At 42.9% G+C, this 18,419-nt stretch overlaps 1 protein-coding gene across 1 annotated transcript in view; it reads left to right on the forward strand.

The window, feature by feature from the left end:
• Positions 1–18,419, forward strand: part of LOC144766537 (atrial natriuretic peptide receptor 1-like) — a 237,710-nt gene that overhangs the window by 47,893 nt on the left and 171,398 nt on the right. The window contains exons 3-4 of the mRNA XM_078650354.1: positions 8,072–8,211; positions 10,518–10,670. Coding sequence (XP_078506480.1) covers positions 8,072–8,211; positions 10,518–10,670 — 293 coding nt within the window. The remainder of the gene's footprint in view (positions 1–8,071; positions 8,212–10,517; positions 10,671–18,419) is intronic.

Genomic DNA, 18,419 nt, shown 5'->3' on the forward strand with positions numbered 1-18,419 from the left:
AAAATAGGGCCAAATTCCGCATGGGTGAGAGTTTGGGAAAAAAATATAATCGATTCTGGATTGAGAGTTGTGAGATGGTGAATAAAAAGTATATTCTCTGGTAGTTGGATTACAGAGCATCAAGGAGCTTCTGCTGATTAATGGTGTGCACAAAAGATTTGTGGGGCTTATTGGGTATAAAGGAGATAGTGGAGTTCCTGTCAATAAATGGATCAAAGACCTGATTACAATCGCCAGCCAGAATAAAATGATCCTCTTTGCAATGAGAAATTTGCTTGGCAAGTGTGGGCAATAAGGAGGGTTCTCCACTTGTAGGGACATAGATATTTAGAAGAGAAACTGGAACACCCTTTAAAGATAATTTAACATTCAACCATCTACCGTTAGTGTCTGACTCTTGAGAGAAAAGTGAAAGTGAAAGGGATTTGCGGCATAATATCATTACACCATTTCGTTTGCCGTCTCCTGGGGAAAAGAAGGCCTCCCCTACCCAACCCTATCTCAACTTTGAGAATTCGGCCTCTGAAAGGTGGGTCTCTTGCAGAAAAGCAATATCTGCATTTAATTTGGCTAAATGATTTAATACCCGTTGCCCTTTAATGAGAGCGTTCAAGCCCCTTACATTCCAAGTAATCAATTTTAATGACATAGATTAGGGAAAACAGATTGACCTTAAGTTATTGAATAAAAACCCAATTCAATCAAAGAACAAAAACGAGTACGAGAAAAAAGTAAAATAAGGAAGAAATCAATTTCAAGATGAGTAAAAATATAAGAATCACATGACGAGAACTGAGAAAGAGAATTAAGATCAAAAGGTGAACAAGTTATATCAGCAGCATGGAAGGTAATTTTTGTAATTGAGAGAAAAGAATGTGGTAAAGTGAAAGTAAATGGACATGCAATAATGAGTGCAGAGAGAAGATATAAAAAAGACAATTAGAGATAAATACTAAGGGCATCAAGAAAGCAGGTGAACGTAAATTGTGAGAAATACTGAGTAAAGAAAGGAAATGCAACATGAAGAAAGAAAAAAAAACAAGAAACATACCTACAACAGGGAGGTTTGGAGGGGGGGAGGTGAAGCCACATGGACAGACGGAACATCCAAGCATGGACACACAGGAAACCAGGGGAAGACCACGCCATGAGGAAGAGGGATCTGTGGAGGCAAAAAATACCAATTAGGAAGATAAATAATAAGACATAGCACACATCGGAAAACAAAGCATTAAGAACACACCTATTAAGCTAACCATATCTGAATCCAATATGAAATAATTTCATAATTAAACCAACAACTATCTATATTGATGTAAATAGTGTTGCCAAGATAACACAAACCTTATACAGAACTATGGAAGTGAAAACATAATATTATGAGACAGTATAATATTAAGGGGTCCATTAGGATGGCGGGCAGACTTTGTCCGCCCGCCACCCTAACGGAGATCGGGACCGCCCGCCTAAAGGGCGGGGGTCCCGACATTGACATTAGGATGCGCCCGCCACAGTGGCGGGCGCATTCCTCAATTTAACATTGTGGCGGGCGGTGCTCACTGCACCACCCGCTACAATGGTAAAAACAAATGCACGCATTTGCATAATCGAAGCGGCAGGCACCGCGCGGTGCATACCGCTGCGATTATGCAAATGCAGGGGGGTACCACAGGTACCCCCCGTGTGCCACCCCCCTTTGGATTCAGAAAAGGGGGTGGTGATGGACAGAGCATCTGAATTAAACAGAACACTCATACCCAGTCAAAAGATCAGGGCTTGATCCATCACCGTTTTTTAGCTCACTGCACCATCCCAGTTCAGAACCTGGCTACATGCAAATTAGTCTGTCCCTGGCCCAGTGCATCATGGGAACAGGGCAGACCAAACTACCAAGCCAATTCTTTACTGGAAAGGAAACAAGCTTCCGGGGACTGGTTTCTGGCATTGCAGCCGTCTTCGGCCCGGCTTGCTTGAATCCTGATGGTGCAGTGAGCAAGGGACTCATGTCTGAGCATACCCTGCCACTCCTATTGTACTGTAGTTCCTATTATCCCAATAGGCTCTGCGCATTGGAATAATATCTTCAATAGTATAGACGTAGGACAGAGGTTAACTAGGTCTTCTACTGACGATATTAGACTTAAAGTTTAGTGTTTGCCAGCTAGCTCAGAGTTCACTAGAAACTTTCTCGAATAGACAAGGAGGAGTTTAACCTCCCTGGATAGACAAGAAGGGATTTAGTTTCTGACAACCATAGAACATGACAACTTTGCTCTCCCCTAATCAAGAGTGTATCTCTAGAGTCGTGTGAAAACAAAAGACAAGTTATTTTACTCAGTCAGTTCAGTGCATTCTTAGTTTCACCAGATTGTAGAGAAAAGGAAGAGACGGGCGTGTTCAATAAAAAGATGTTATTTATTGATCAGTCTCTTTTCTCATACAAGAGAAATGAATCGCTATTATTGCAATACTTATTGTTAAGTAAAGTGCATACAGTAATAACAGAATTATAAAATAATACTGTAAAAGCATTGATATGGTTTCTTAGCCATATGATACTTAAAATGGATAAAATAGATACATACATATATACATTGACTAATCGTACTCAACTGGTGCTTCTAACTACGCCTACCCCAATGTACCTGACCTAAGCCTAATACGTGGGCGGGAGTAGATAAGTAGCAGTTTAAGTTAAGTTTGCTTTGCCAAGGGTCTGCTTCAAGAATTCTCTGCAAGGGGTTATTCAGTTCAGTACCTGGGATTTAGAAGGCTGGAGTGCTGGTATCTCTATCTCAGGGCTTGATATCCCAGCTGCCTGCAAGGGCGGCTGGAAGCGCCGGAGCTGGATTTCTCGGCAGGAGAAAAGGCAGCGTCTCTCTCTCAGCGCGTCAGAAAGCAGGGGCAGCGTCTGTGGGCTTCGCTGTCAGCTGGGCTCCTCGGCAAGTCTCGCTGCTCCAATCTTGTCACCACCTCGTGTGTTTGCTTAAGGCAATGTCGGTATTATTTATACCTGAAAGGTGCCGAGATTGACGTAAGGATGGACATAAATACGTCAATAAGGATGTCATACGAACGGATCGTTCGTACATTCTTTACTGAAGTTCTCGGCTAAATCAAAACAATGGCTGTGGGGATTTCCCAGGTCGTGGTAGGTTTGATTTGTTTTGAGAACACCGTATGCCTATTAGGGGGCTGGAGAAATAGTGCTTGCCTAATGAGATGGCATGCGCTATGACCTAATCAGATAACGGGCTTCTGTGCCGTTGTGTGGCTAATCAGATAACGGGTTTCTGTGCAGTTGAATGGCTGCTAGTTAATTATTAACCAGACAAGGGTCAGAAATAGGGGGATCGATACAGTACCCATAGTAAATACATCACACTATAGTGGCCAAAACGATTCAGAAAAGGGGGTGGTGATGGACAGAGCATCTGAATTAAACAGAACACTCATACCCAGTCAAAAGATCAGGGCTTGATCCAGCACCGTTTTTTAGCTCACTGCACCATCCCAGTTCAGAACCTGGCTACATGCAAATTAGTCTGTCCCTGGCCCAGTGCATCATGGGAACAGGGCAGACCAAAGTACCAAGCATATTCTTTACTGGAAAGGAAACAAGCTTCCGGGGACCGGTTTCTGGCATTGCAGCCGTCTTCGGCCCGGCTTGCTTGAATCCTGATGGTGCAGTGAGCAAGGGACTCATGTCTGAGCATACCCTGCCACTCCTATAGTGGCCAAAACGATTTAGAAAAGGGGGTGGTGATGGACAGAGCATCTGAATTAAACAGAACACTCATACCCAGTCAAAAGATCAGGGCTTGATCCATCACCATTTTTTAGCTCACTGCACCATCCCAGTTCAGAACCTGGCTACATGCAAATTAGTCTGTCCCTGGCCCAGTGCATCATGGGAACAGGGCAGACCAAACTACCAAGCCAATTCTTTACTGGAAAGGAAACAAGCTTCCGGGACCGGTTTCTGGCATTGCAGCCGTCTTCGGCCCGGCTTGCTTGAATCCTGATGGTGCAGTGAGCAAGGGGCTCATGTCTGAGCATACCCTGCCACTCCAATAGTGGCCAAAACGATTCAGAAAAGGGGGTGGTGATGGACAGAGCATCTGAATTAAACAGAACACTCATACCCAGTCAAAAGATCAGGGCTTGATCCATCACCGTTTTTTTAGCTCACTGCACCATCCCAGTTCAGAACCTGGCTACATGCAAATTAGTCTGTCCCTGGCCCAGTGCATCATGGGAACAGGGCAGACCAAACTACCAAGCCAATTCTTTACTGGAAAGGAAACAAGCTTCCGGGGACCGGTTCTGGCATTGCAGCCGTCTTCGGCCCGGCTTGCTTGAATCCTGATGGTGCAGTGAGCAAGGGACTCATGTCTGAGCATACCCTGCCACTCCTATAGTGGCCAAAACGATTCAGAAAAGGGGGTGGTGATGGACAGAGCATCTGAATTAAACAGAACACTCATACCCAGTCAAAAGATCAGGGCTTGATCCATCACCGTTTTTTAGCTCACTGCACCATCCCAGTTCAGAACCTGGCTACATGCAAATTAGTCTGTCCCTGGCCCAGTGCATCATGGGAACAGGGCAGACCAAACTACAAGCCAATTCTTTACTGGAAAGGAAACAAGCTTCCGGGGACCGGTTTCTCGCATTGCAGCCGTCTTCGGCCCGGCTTGCTTGAATCCTGATGGTGCAGTGAGCAAGGGACTCATGTCTGAGCATACCCTGCCACTCCTATAGTGGCCAAAACGATTCAGAAAAGGGGGTGGTGATGGACAGAGCATCTGAATTAAACAGAACACTCATACCCAGTCAAAAGATCAGGGCTTGATCCATCACCGTTTTTAGCTCACTGCACCATCCCAGTTCAGAACCTGGCTACATGCAAATTAGTCTGTCCCTGGCCCAGTGCATCATGGGAACAGGGCAGACCAAACTACCAAGCCAATTCTTTACTGGAAAGGAAACAAGCTTCCGGGGACCGGTTTCTGGCATTGCAGCCGTCTTCGGCCCGGCTTGCTTGAATCCTGATGGTGCAGTGAGCAAGGGACTCATGTCTGAGCATACCCTGCCACTCCTATAGTGGCCAAAACGATTCAGAAAAGGGGGTGGTGATGGACAGAGCATCTGAATTAAACAGAACACTCATACCCAGTCAAAAGATCAGGGCTTGATCCATCACCGTTTTTAATATTAAGGGGTCCATTAGGATGGCGGGCGGACTTTGTCTGCCCGCCACCCTAACGGAGATCGGGACCGCCCGCCTAAAGGGCGGGGGTCCCGACATTGGCATTAGGATGCGCCCGCCACTGTGGCGGGCGCATTCCTCAATTTAACATTGTGGCGGGCGGTGCTCACTTCACCACCCGCTACAATGGTAAAAACAAATGCACGCATTTGCATAATCGAAGCGGCAGGCACCGCGCCGTGCATACCGCTGCAATTATGCAAATCAGGGGGGTACCACAGGTACCCCCCGTGTGCCACCCCCCTTTGGCCGTCACTCTGGGGGCCCACAGGGGCCCCCTAGAGTGAACACTGCATGCCTTTCCGTGGCGGCAATGCCGCCACGGAAAAGCATTGCAAAATGCCCATTGTAATATGGCTGGCGGTGTCTCATAGACACCACCACCATATTCAACATTTTCCGCCCCGGCCGCAAGGCGACCGGGGCGGAAAAGTGGCGGGCGGTCATTTCTTCTGCTGTGGTCCCCCCCGCCATACTAATATGGCAGGGGGGAATTCAGGGAAGGATGTCGGGCGGATTGCCCCCGCCAGGCTGGCGGTGGCTACCGCCAGCCTGGCGGGGGTAATCCGCCCGACATCCTAATGGGCCCCTGAGTGTTGAATGACAATGAGAAAGTAGAAGAGTCCATGTTAACTGGTTTGCAGGAGTTTATGAAGCTTTGAAGTCTCATCGGATCTTCGTACGTAGTTGTTTTATTGTTTTAGGCGACCTAAAAGAGACATGGATGGAAATGTCCATAGCGAGCTTCCAATGACTGAAGATCAGATCTCATATTGAGGAAAGCTTTGCGTTTATTAGCAGTAGCTTTGGCGTAGTCCTGTGCAAAAAATAAAGTAGAGCCAGACCATGTGATTTTTGGAATGGATTTGGCCGCAGATAAGACTTTTAGCAAGTCTGTGTACTCTAAGAAATATAAGATCACACCTCTCGGTCGCTGCGTAGGAGAAGCATTAGAAGGAACACGACCCAATCTGTGTGCTCATTGAATATACAGTACCATCTGGCATATGAAGGAGCTTAGGGAAGAAAGATTTTAAAAAGGTGAGAGCATCTGATCCTTCAAGTCCTTCCGCCAGGCCATAAATTCGGAGTTTATTCCGCCGATTTCGATTTTCAAGGTCCTCGACCTGTCGTTGAAGCACAGAGACTTGTGAATGAAGTTGTCAAACGGTAGCACCTTGACTGATGAGACACTTTGCTCAACTGTGGAAACTCTCACGTCTAGCTGTGACCAGTTGTCCGTAAGGATTTGCAGTTTCACATTAGTCTCTTCCATATAAGGTCGGAGAGCTCTGATTTCTTCCAACAGGAGCTCCATAGAGACCGGTGAGACTGACTTGGGAAGAGAAGGAGGATCCTTTTTTATTTAGGCGTTTTGTGACGGATTTTCCTGAAGCTGTCGGTAGAGGATCCATAGGAGACTCCAGAGGTTGTGGTGGAGACAATAGAGAATCTTCAAGTTTAGAAAATGCTGTGAAGATTTTTGATTTTTTAATAAAAGATTGCTTCTCTTTTGGAAATGTGGGGAAGAATGTTTTTGTTCTGCCCATTAAACATGCCAAGATTGGAAAAATATGAGAAACATGAAAAAGCACTGGTTACGCTGAAGGATATCGATGTATAAAATATGGCAAGGAGAATAACTCAAGTTGGTTATGACTTCCTCCAAACGATTAACAAAAAAGTTAATAGTGCTCAAAGCCTAAGGTGAAAAGTGTTTAGTTGGGCTGATAAGTTACTGGCATACAATCTTGCGTGGCAACATGAACGTATTGTAATACTGAAGGTACTTCATGAGTGTAAAATCCTTAAGATGACTGCCAAAATCACTGTATTATAGCTGACAGGAATGGAGGTTTGGGCAGAGAATTAGAAGGATACCTGGTTAGCCCAATTATCTGCTGTTTGAGGTGAAAATATGACAGAGAGAGTAAACCAAATTGGCTATATCTTCCTCCAAATGATTGATAAAAAAGTTAAAAGTGCTCCCAGCTTAAGATAAAATGTTTAATTGGCTAATTAAGCAACTGGCATTCAATCTTGCATGGCAGTGTAAAGGCAATGTAATGATTCACGAGTAGATATTCATAAAATGGCTGCCAGAGTCATTGTTTTATAACTGACAGAAATGTGTTGAAAAAATAAAGGTTGAAGGCATGAACATAAGAGAGAGGATATATAGATACGAAATGAGCCCCATTAGCTGCTTTTTGAGGCGAAAATGCGGCACACATATGAGGCAAGCTTCATTATTTTCAAAACCCTGTTCGCTGCAGAAAAGAAAATGGCGCCCGCTACAGAGCGATGTTTCCAATGTGTAGAAAGGAAGGTAAAATGCTTCTTTTCAGTGTGCACACATGAGCGGTTGAGTGCGTGATGCTGACTCCATACCTTCCGACGTGTTCTGGTGATGGAAGGCTTCGCGGTAGACTGCTGAATGCGCGGCTTCGCCGAAGTGAGCCCGGAGCCTCACTCAGACACCGCCATAATCCTTGGGCGCCAAGCCACGCCCCCCATAATGGCTCAGTCTTATCACATGTAAGGAGGAAGCTTGCTCTTAGGTGATCAACAAATAGATGAGTTGCAGAAAACATTTAGCAAGAAGAACTTAAAAAACATCCCTTAACCACATTCCGAATGTTTCTGAACATCTCTGTACAGTAGCATAACAGTGGAATCTTAACTTCCAGCTTTTATCCAGCCGCGTTAACCAATATGGCACAGTAGGCAGAGATATCTAGGAGCAGTTTATGAAGTTAAAAGAATGATGCGCTTATTTTGTTTCCTTCCATATTTCAGTGATATTGTGGGTTTCACGCAGCTGTCTGGTGTAAGCACGCCCCATCAAGTGGTTAACTTTCTGAATAAACTCTACACGACATTTGATGACATCATTGATCATTATGACGTTTATAAAGTGGAAACTATTGGAGATGCCTGTAAGTATAGGCCAAAGTTCTGTGAATTATATTAAACATGCTTTTTTAATTAAAATCATTGCTTAATGTATGAAATATTTAAAATCATGTTGATAAACAGTAATAAGTTAAAAAGATGTAGGTCCAAAAGTCAAAGGTTTCCTCATAAGCATATGTTTGTCTCACAAAATTCCTGGCAGGAGATGGTATAGGCAGGAATCTGAGGTCACAAGTACAAAGGTAATAGTTTGCGATTACTGAATACCAAATGTTTGCGATTCACTATTTGGTAATTGTAACCACCAATTTACAACTATGTACTTGACACAGTTTGCAATTTCCAGTGGGTTGCAAATAGTCCTACCTCATGAATAATAATGAGAGACGTCTCGGTTTGCGACCTATTGAGAGTCACTAAAATCATAGGGATGGTGGCCTGCTGGGGTCAGCAGACCACCATGTCTGTAATTGCTATTAAATAAATAAATCTTTTTTTTAATGCAGCCCATTTTCCTTTAAGGAAAGCCAGATTTTTTTTTTTTACGTTTAATTTTTATTTTAAGAGTAGGCAGAGGTCCGTGGGACCAATGCCTGCTCTTAAAAAATGTTTTTGCAAACATTTGCAAAGGGGAGGGAGTGCCGGCTAATGTGTGCACAAAAAATGTTCAGGGGAAGTGTATTCCGTATTCATGGTGCGGCTCCTGAGAATGCTCTATCATATGTTCGCTTCTTACAGAAGAATGAGGGTTTCAGTAAAAGATCTCCAGGACTCCGAGAGAATCTGCTTCCTCCAGATATCGTAATTTTCTGGGCTAGGTACAGTGGAGTTTTGTAGTGTGTCCCTTTGTGTGTGATACATGCCATCTTCAGTTGTATTCATGCTTCGTATGGCAGCCAAGTGAGTGCTTTCAGATGTGGAGAGATGTGGTAACATTTTCTAGATCCAATTATGAGTATTGCGGCTGCATTAAGACAAGCTTTGAGCGGGGTTGTTGAGATCTTTGGTAGCCCTGAAAAAGTTGTACAACCGCATTTAATCCTTGAGATGACTAATGCCTTGACTACCATTTTTCAGGTCTGTTGTTTGAATGAATGGTTTCAGTTTTCTAAGATAGCTCAGGTGAAAGCGGGTAGTTTTTGCCATCATGTGATTTGGGTTTGCATGTTTACGTTCTTATCTAGTGTAATTCCTAGCGACTTGGTTGAGTCCACTAGGATCTTAGTACAATTTAGAGCAGTGATCATCTTGGTCTAATCCTTTATCACTAGAGAGCTTTGGGGTGGGGGGGCATGGGGGATGAAGAGAAAATCAGATTTTTGTGAATTTAGCTTAAGGTGATTGTTTGTTAGCCAATGAACGGTCATCGTCTCGATCTCTTCCAGCGACTTGATCTTAATGTACATTTGTGTGTCACCCACATACATGTGGAAGGAGATGTTCGCCTGCTGTATTATTTCGATTAGTGGTTCGATGTTAGTGGTGGAACCAGTAGATCTAAGCATGGCAAAGATGATTTAATTAGTCACGATTCCGTTAGGATGGACGTGTCCACTTCCTGGCATAAGATGAGGTCAACGATGTCTGAGGTGTGTTTCATTGCTGAGCGGCAGTTGAGTAGTAGGCAAGAGATCAGTTTCAATAAGTTACGCGGATTTGTGTCATGTTTTTCAGATGTAAAAGTAACTCTTTTTAGATTATAGGGGTTTTGCTTTCTATTATTTGGCTGTGTGTTCTATTTGCATTGATTGGAACTGATCAAATTTTATGTTCACCCACATTGGGGGGTGAGGATGCCACAATATCTGTCCCCTGCACAGTTATCACTTGTCGTCATATAAAAAAGCCCCAGACACAGGTTTCCTCTTCTTTAACTCCTTTATTGCATCCCATCCCCAGCTTGAAACAACAGTCTCTCTTCAGTACTTCAACTCCCTCCACGTTCTAACATGATCTCACCCTTACATAGCTGACATTCCACCCTTCAGAACTCTACAGCTGTGTTCTGTTTTCAAAGCCCTGGGTCGGATGTAATAAAATACAGCTGCTTTTTAGGCTACTTGGATATCACTTGTTTTTATAAACTAGCCCAGAATCTCAACTGTGCAGGTGCCCCATAACAGGTATATACTTAAAACTGCAAGTGGCACTATGGTAATGTGTACTGAGAACAACAATAGAACAACCATGAGGTAATGTAGATTAAGAAATATAAAAGAGTGACCAACTGGTAATGTATGATACTTATATTACTCATGTATAGATGAGCATACCTTACTGTTTGTTGTGTGAACATATATAGATGATTTAGATACATGGTTTTTTTCAGATATGGTTGTTTCAGGCGTACCCAAAGAAAATGGGATAAAACATATATCTGAAATCTCCAGAATGGCTTTGGATCTAATCGCTGTTTGTTACACCTTTAAGATACCCCACATTTCAGATGCTCAGCTAAAGATACGTTCTGGCATTCATTCAGGTAAGTGCTTCTCAGTCACTGCAGAAACATTTTCCTTTCATCAAGACATCTTAAAGCCTGTCTAACATTCAACTAGAACATCAACATGCAGAAACATGCAGAAACACAATTGGCATCACTGGATGATGGCAGTGAACCAAGTAACACATGATAGTGTATGTCACTACATTGTGGCTAAAATATGGACCTGTAAAAATATGGTATCCATGATATCGACAGCCAGCACATTGTTATGGTAAGTATAAATAAATATAGATTTACTAATATTACAAATAAAGAAGTATGGATTTATTATTATTATCTCCTGTCTCCTCCTTATGTTAAAGATATGTTTGAAGTCTATATTGTGAATACACTATTCTTGCAGGTTGATGTTTCGACTACAATTTAGTGACATAACACCAACAACACCTATGCTTTGAAATGGAAGTTGAGTCAACTTTATATTACCAGGTGACACTCTATTACATTTGAGAATAGTCTCCCCAGTAGAATAATTGAGTTAAGAATAGTTCATTGAAATATTACACCAAAGTCAGAGAGGCATTCCCTGATTTCAATGAGTACATGTCTGCAGGATGAGGGCACTTAATTAGAGGAATCCCTGTACTGCTTTACATAGGTTTTATAGTGTACATTTGAGACATTTGTTTCTGGTTAATACTAAAAAATCAAATTCTATCATCCTCTCATGCTCCCTATCTCCAGGTTCAAATTTCTATGTTTTGCTTAATTTCAGACCATGTTTAGAGGCCAGAGAGCCGATAGGGACTACAGGACCTCAAACCTGGTGGTTCAGGTCATATGCAACTGGTATCCCAGGGCCAGTCCTATTACAGCACTACAAACTGGGCCAAATACAACCCTTTCCATACCAGACTGTCAGGGTAGCAAGGATGAGCAGGTCCAGGCTTCTCGAGGAGGTAGTGTGAGGAGCATGAGCTCATAACGCAACAATCATCCAACAGACACAGTAAGTTCAATGTCCAGTCCAGTGTTTATCTTTTTAAGAAAGTACTTTCTAATGTTAATCTTACAGCAGTATTCGATGCTACAATACTCAACACAATTGGATCAGTGTATACAAGGTAGTGATCTTGGTCACAAGTCTCTTGTGGTGCTAACCCGAATTGGGCTGATGTGAACACCACAGAAGTTAGAGCTCCAATTGGGCCAATGCAAACACCAAGGCAGTTACTGCCCCAAATAGGTTGTTACAAAGACAGTGGCAGTTGCAGCTCTGATTGGGCAATGCAAACACCAAGGTAGTTGCTGTTCACGTGGGCTGATGTGCGGTAGCATGTGTATTTTTTGCGGTTCTTGCTAGGAAGCTGGGAAATCCTCTACAGCATGGGTCACTCATTACTTTACTCTCAGGTGTTCATCCCTCTCTATGGGTGTACTCCTGAACAGGTTTTTGTCCACTTGCTATGTCCAGGCAGACTCCTTCCTTCTATAACAAGACAGGCAGACTTCTCTAGGCACTACACAGATCCCCAGTACCTTCAGAGGAAAGTGCTGACTTCAGGTGATGTCCCCTCATCCATAGGATTGAGCTTGCTTCCTTAGTCATGACGAAATTGGAATTAAAACAAAGTGGAATGGTTTGGGTCTCACTTTTATACACATTTTCTGGAGCGGGAAGCTGGATCCTGTATCTCAAACTTCAGAATCAGTTTCTGATTGTATTCTTCAATGTGCATGTCTCAGGCTGCTCTCCTTTGTGTAAAGTGGTGCTTTCATAGAGGTTTACACCTGGATTTTCTCCAAACTAGAGCAACCACAACATGAGCACAGTGACATGTGCGGTTTGTGCACCTGGCTGTCATCAACCTCCCTGAAGTAGTAATGAGGGGTAGATAAAAGGGCAGGCCTTACCCAAAAATGAAATGTCCTCACCTTGAGCAACAAAAACTGCAGTGCAGCCCTTCATCCCCATGATCCACCTTATTGTAGTGCTCATCGAGAACTAATCAGGAGCCCCTTGCTAACAAAGTCTTCAAACATTTCTAAAGAAAGTCAAGTGTCCATCCTCCTCGCTTTAGTGCCTAGATCTCCTCCCTACAGCCACACAAATGCAAGCAATACATTTCCTCTGTCTGTGGAAACAATCCTCATCCACTAACCTGTGCCCTGCTAAACCAGGTGTATCCAAAATGTATCATACTGGCTTCGGTACTCAGACTAATACACATACTCTGCACTACTACTGCACACGTGACAAATGTACACTACAGGAACACCCACTCAACCTGCAAACCTGCAAAATCACTTTTGAGGTGCAGTTCTTTCATTCTCTGAGTACAACTAAGAACAGCAGACCGCTACCCAATGCCCATAGACTTTGGCATAAACTCACTCCTGAAGCCTTCCGTGAAGCTTTCCATCCTAGCCACCACGAGATAACCCCGAGGTCTCTGAATTGCTGGAATCCTTCAACTCTGCGCTAACAGCTGCGCTGGACGCAACCGTTCTCTACAAAAATCACGGTTCCACCTATCATCAATCTTCAACCCTGTGGTTCTCGCCAGAGTTAAAGCTATAAAAGTCCCAGTGCAAGAATTCAGAGAGGCGCTGGCACAGAAAGAAAGAGCCTCAAGATAAGGATCTGTATAAACAAGCGCTGCCCTGCTACCACCATAATATAAAATCTGCTAGGCGAAGCTTTATAATAAACCAAATTTCTCACATATACTCAAACTTCCATACTGCCACCTTTCAGGTCATACAGGCCACTAGCTCCAAGAAAGAGCAGTCAAAAATGACCCTCCATACACTAGACAGTTTTTAGTCTATTACTTTAGAGGAAATACATAGTTCCCTGGGTTCAGCAAAGTCTGGGTCTGCCCGGGATCTCTGTCCACCTAAAATAATGTCCTTGCTGCACTCCAGTGATCCCTGAGATCTTAAATTGCTCAATTAAAACAGCCAATATTCCGCCAGAGTGGAAGGCAGCATGTGTTCGGCCCATACTAAAAAAACTACTTCGGCCCATACTAAAAAAACTACTTTGGACCAAAAATCTTTCTGCAACTATCACCCAATATCCTTGTTACCTCTACTAGGCAAACAGCTCAAAGGCCTAATAAACAAACAATTGGGATCCTACCTTGAACTCAACCAGATCCTTGATCGATCAGAATCTGGCGTTCGCCCAGTTCAGTGACTGCGCTTCTGGCTGTGATTGATTTTCTGAGACTGGGGTGGATGATGGGTACCCAGTGATACTGGTGTTAATAGACCTCTCTTCAGCTTCTGCCTTGGTTACCATCTCCCACTCAAGGCTATTGGAAAGGCTGCAAGCAATCTACATAAAGGGTGTGGCACTCAAATTGCTCCAGCATTTCCTGACAGACAGACAGCAAACTGTCATTCTGGGCCCTTACTCCTCACTTAAACTGACCTTAGATAAGGGCGTTATGCAGGGCTCATGCTTGAGCACTACTTTGTTCAATATCTATATGGCGCCGCTAGCGGGGATTGCAGAGCGCTTCGGCTTTGAGATAATATCATACCCGGATGACACCCAGCTGATGTTTACTTAAGGCCACAACCTGATAGCAACAAAAAAAGTTTCGTATCAGGCATGCTAGCAATCTCCCACTAGATGACTGAGAACTGTCTCCAGCTAGCTGCAGAAAAGATGGAGATTATGCTGCTTGGCAAAGCCCCCTCTATCTGGTCTAATGACTGGTGGCCTCACCAATTGGGTGCCACTCCCGTACCCAAACAAAAAGTAAAGAACTTGGGGATAAAACTGGACCAAGCTTTAACCCCTTGCTCGCTGGCCGAATTTTTGCGCTGTGCTGGCGAAATAGAGAGTGGGCGGAGTTCGGATGGCCCCCCGGCCGTCGTTAGCACACGCCCACTGTGATGCGTGATGGCCGGGGGCCGTCGTGAGCACCGAAGGGGTTAACAATGGGAGAGCAGATTGCCGCAACTACAAGCTCATGCTACTAAAATCTGCGCCTTTTGCGCAGAATTTTCTCCTTCCTTACTACCACGGACCGTAGAACGTTGGTCCAGGCCATGGTGATAAGCAGACTGGACTATGGCAAGGCCCTCTTTGCAGAGATTAGTGAATTATTGGTCTCCAAGCTCCAGGTAGTTCAAAACACTGCTGCCAGGCTTATTCTAAATCGCCCTTCTGGCGCTTCCTCAGCTCCCTTGTTGAAGGAACTACATTGGCTACTGATGAAGTAGTGCTCCAACTTTAAGATCTGTTGCCTTACGTATAGATCCTTTAAAGGCAAAGGCCCTTTATATTTCCAGAAAAAATATAATAGCATACTCTCCTAGCCGCAATCTAAGATCTTGCGTTAAAGCTTCACTGTGTGTTCCCCGCATCCGTCAATCACGTAGGCGTGGCAAGGCTTTCTCCTATCTTGCCCCAAGGTACTGGAATAAGATTCCTTTTCCCTTACGTTCCTCCCCCAACTATTGTAAATTTAGGAAAAAACTTAAAACCTATCTATTTTGAGCCATTATGTCCGTTTTCTGATCTGATCTACAACAGCGCTGAGATGCCCCCGGGTGATTTGTGTGCTTTAGCAAATGGAATTAACATAATATAACAACAGGGCTAGTAGGTCACTCTTGCACTGACTAAGATAAAAATGTCTGGTTACACTATCAACCCCAAAGCATGGTGTGCTGCTACCACTGTTTTATGTTTTAACCCAGGACAGGGACAGTAGTCCTCGCTCCACTATGTCAGCACGTGTGGTGCACCTCTACAGCTCATAGAACAGGTCCTGGATCTCAGTACATGCCTAGGACTCTGCGTATATGCCTGATTAGCATGATGCCAGGGCCAAAATAAGAGTCAGGATACCAGATACAAATAAAGTTGGGCACTTAGGGCAGGGAGAACATGCCGGTATTCCATGCAGAGGACATTGCTGCTCCAAGATGTAACCTCCATCCTCTCTCCTGATGGTCACAAGTTTATTTTGTTGCTGCTTTTCGACTTCAAATCTCTGATAGCTTTTCTTTAAAAAAAACATAAAATTAATCTGTGTTAGTTGAAAGATGATATTTCAAAAGTCCAATACAGTTATTTTTGTTCATGTTCACCGTCATCACTGTCTGTATCACTGTCTGTATAAAGGATATTTCAAATCAGACCTCAAATTTGTACACATGTATATTTGTTCATATAATGTAAAGCGGCATTCTTACTTAGATTATCTTGCCATAGATCTTTCACTTGGGGTTCTGGACCTTTCGGATTTGTATACTTATGGTCCTCTTTGTGGGTGCTACCAATATGTATATACCACGGTTTCTGTAATGATGAGAGTACACTTTTTAATAATCCTCCCTTTTGTCAATTATAGGAAGAAAGGTTATAATTTCAATTTTATAACACTTACTTGAACAGGTGAATGTAATAGCGATATGAGTAAGATGCATGTGCAACATAAACACAATATATTTGCCACAAATAACACGTAATGACAGTGAGATGCATAGTGTACTGCACTTAATAGAGACATATGTATTGGGGAGATCTATGCCCAAGTTTCGTAACATCGATAATTTAATACTACCAAAACGGCGATCGCGGATATATAGCTACTCCGCGATTGGTCGGTAGTCTGTTTATTTAGAAACAAACATCGTCGATAGAAAACGTGAAGGGACTTATTGTGACAAACAGTTCGGGACAAACAAAGCAGAAACTGTTGAAGAAAGGAGCGGTACGAAACATGACAATAAAACTTTAAACTTACAAAAATAGCGCACTAAGACGCGATGTAGTTTCAAAACCGGAAACTCATGCGTTCCACGGTTAAAAAAAAAAAAAACTACAAAAATGGCGTCAGATCGGAACGTGTGAAGGTAGAATAAGCAAATGAGGTAATAGATGCCCATTAAACAATTAGCGATACTGGGCATCTCTATAAATAGCACGAGTCCGCGTCCGTCCTCATTCCGCTGATGGGAGAGTGGACGTGTCGGACGTAACGTAATACGGGCAATAAGGTAAGGAGATTTGGACGGGACTGGGTACCCGTTTAACCGTCCCGCATAATGGAAGGGCGGACTGCATGGTTAACAACGGACGAAACACCAAGGGCATGCTTTGTTTTAAAGTCCAAACCCAAAATTTCGAATTTAGTGTCAATATAACGCGACTTTAGCACTGTAGGATGTCTTGCCTTTATAATAATGTAATACGCTTGGAAACAGCATAGGTTGGCGTATTCATCTTAACAGCGGGATCCCCAATGACGCGATCTCATATCAAGAGGGTGCCGCGTTTTAAATAGTTTTAAAAAAATGGCATTATATACAGGTAAAATATTATGATTAGCCTTTTTTTTTGGGATGCCCAATCTCCTAATTTTATAAAACGCGGGTATGGGCACTGTTTCTTAAATAAACATGAACAGGGCTATAATGGCCCATTGACACCAATATGCCGAGCAAACAGCGATTTTACTGCTTGACCTAATGGCACTAATAAGAGTTGAAATGCCTGTGAATATGAACAGCCAGGCTGATAATTTAATCAGTATGCCAGACAGGATGAGACGCTCAACCAGAACGCTTCATTTTTTAGGTTGCAACGGCAGTACTCAGATGCAAAAAGTGACCGAATAACGGGAAAACTGTGAAATACCCCGCGATACCGAAACGCGCAGGAAGTCCTGAGAAAGGCAAGGTTTATTGAAATACTCAGACGGTACATATATGCATGGAATCTGGTCCAGACAAAATAGGCGTCCATAAAAAACATAGTTTAAAATGAATAATATAACCCCTCAAACTTCACAGGCACCATCTGAGCCCGTATTGATACAAGATCCTGCGCGGATTGAAAGTCGCAGATAAGAAAATTGACACAGAGAACATTAGTCTCTCTGTTCAAGTAAGTGTTATAAAATTGAAATTATAACCTTTCTTCCTATAATTGACAAAAGGGAGGATTATTAAAAAGTTTACCCTCATCATTACAGAAACCGTGGTATATACATATTGGTAGCACCCACGAAGAGGACCATAAGTATACAAATCCGAAAGTTCTAGAACCCCAAGTGAAAGATCTATGGCAAGATAATCTAAGTAAGAATGCCGCTTTACATTATATGAACAAATATACTAGCGACACAGTAATCAAAATAGGTACACGACATGATAGAATGAAATCTTCTCTCGATTAGATAAATGACACTAACTGTATGTATTCGTTTTTTTAGAATGAAGAAACATTGTTTTCAGTAAAGCTCTGTCCTGAAGAAGGTGTGATAGGGTCTAGAAAAAAATCACCGAAACGCGTCGACAAAAGGACTTTTTTGCTGATTTTAATATTGTGCAGTAGAATGTTCTTTTTTTTAATTGTGGTTTATGTTTGATTTCATTGATACTATACGAACTGTTTACTCTGATTTGGTATTGTAAAAGGAATTGTCATAGGACGTGTAATTTGTATCACAGTTTGTATCAGAGTACATGATTGTAAAAATGTTATATAAAATGTGAATCAAAATATGGTTTTAACATAATCTTTTATAAAGAATAAATTTGAGAGAGAAAGGAAAATTTAGTGTCGTGTAGAAATAATTACCTGTGTACAAATTTGTTGATAGCAGTGTGTAGGCCTATTCGTCACTTCAAAAAAAGTTAATATCACAGAAAGGAAATCTTTTTGATACTATTGATACCCAGTCCTTTCTGGTTTTCTGGGAAACTCTCTTTTTTGAAAGGAACTTCATCAGAGCAGCCATATTTCACTGGTGTTAG

This window comes from Lissotriton helveticus, chromosome 1_1, assembly GCF_964261635.1.
Source record: "Lissotriton helveticus chromosome 1_1, aLisHel1.1, whole genome shotgun sequence".
In the NCBI taxonomy this organism is placed as follows: domain Eukaryota; kingdom Metazoa; phylum Chordata; class Amphibia; order Caudata; family Salamandridae; genus Lissotriton; species Lissotriton helveticus.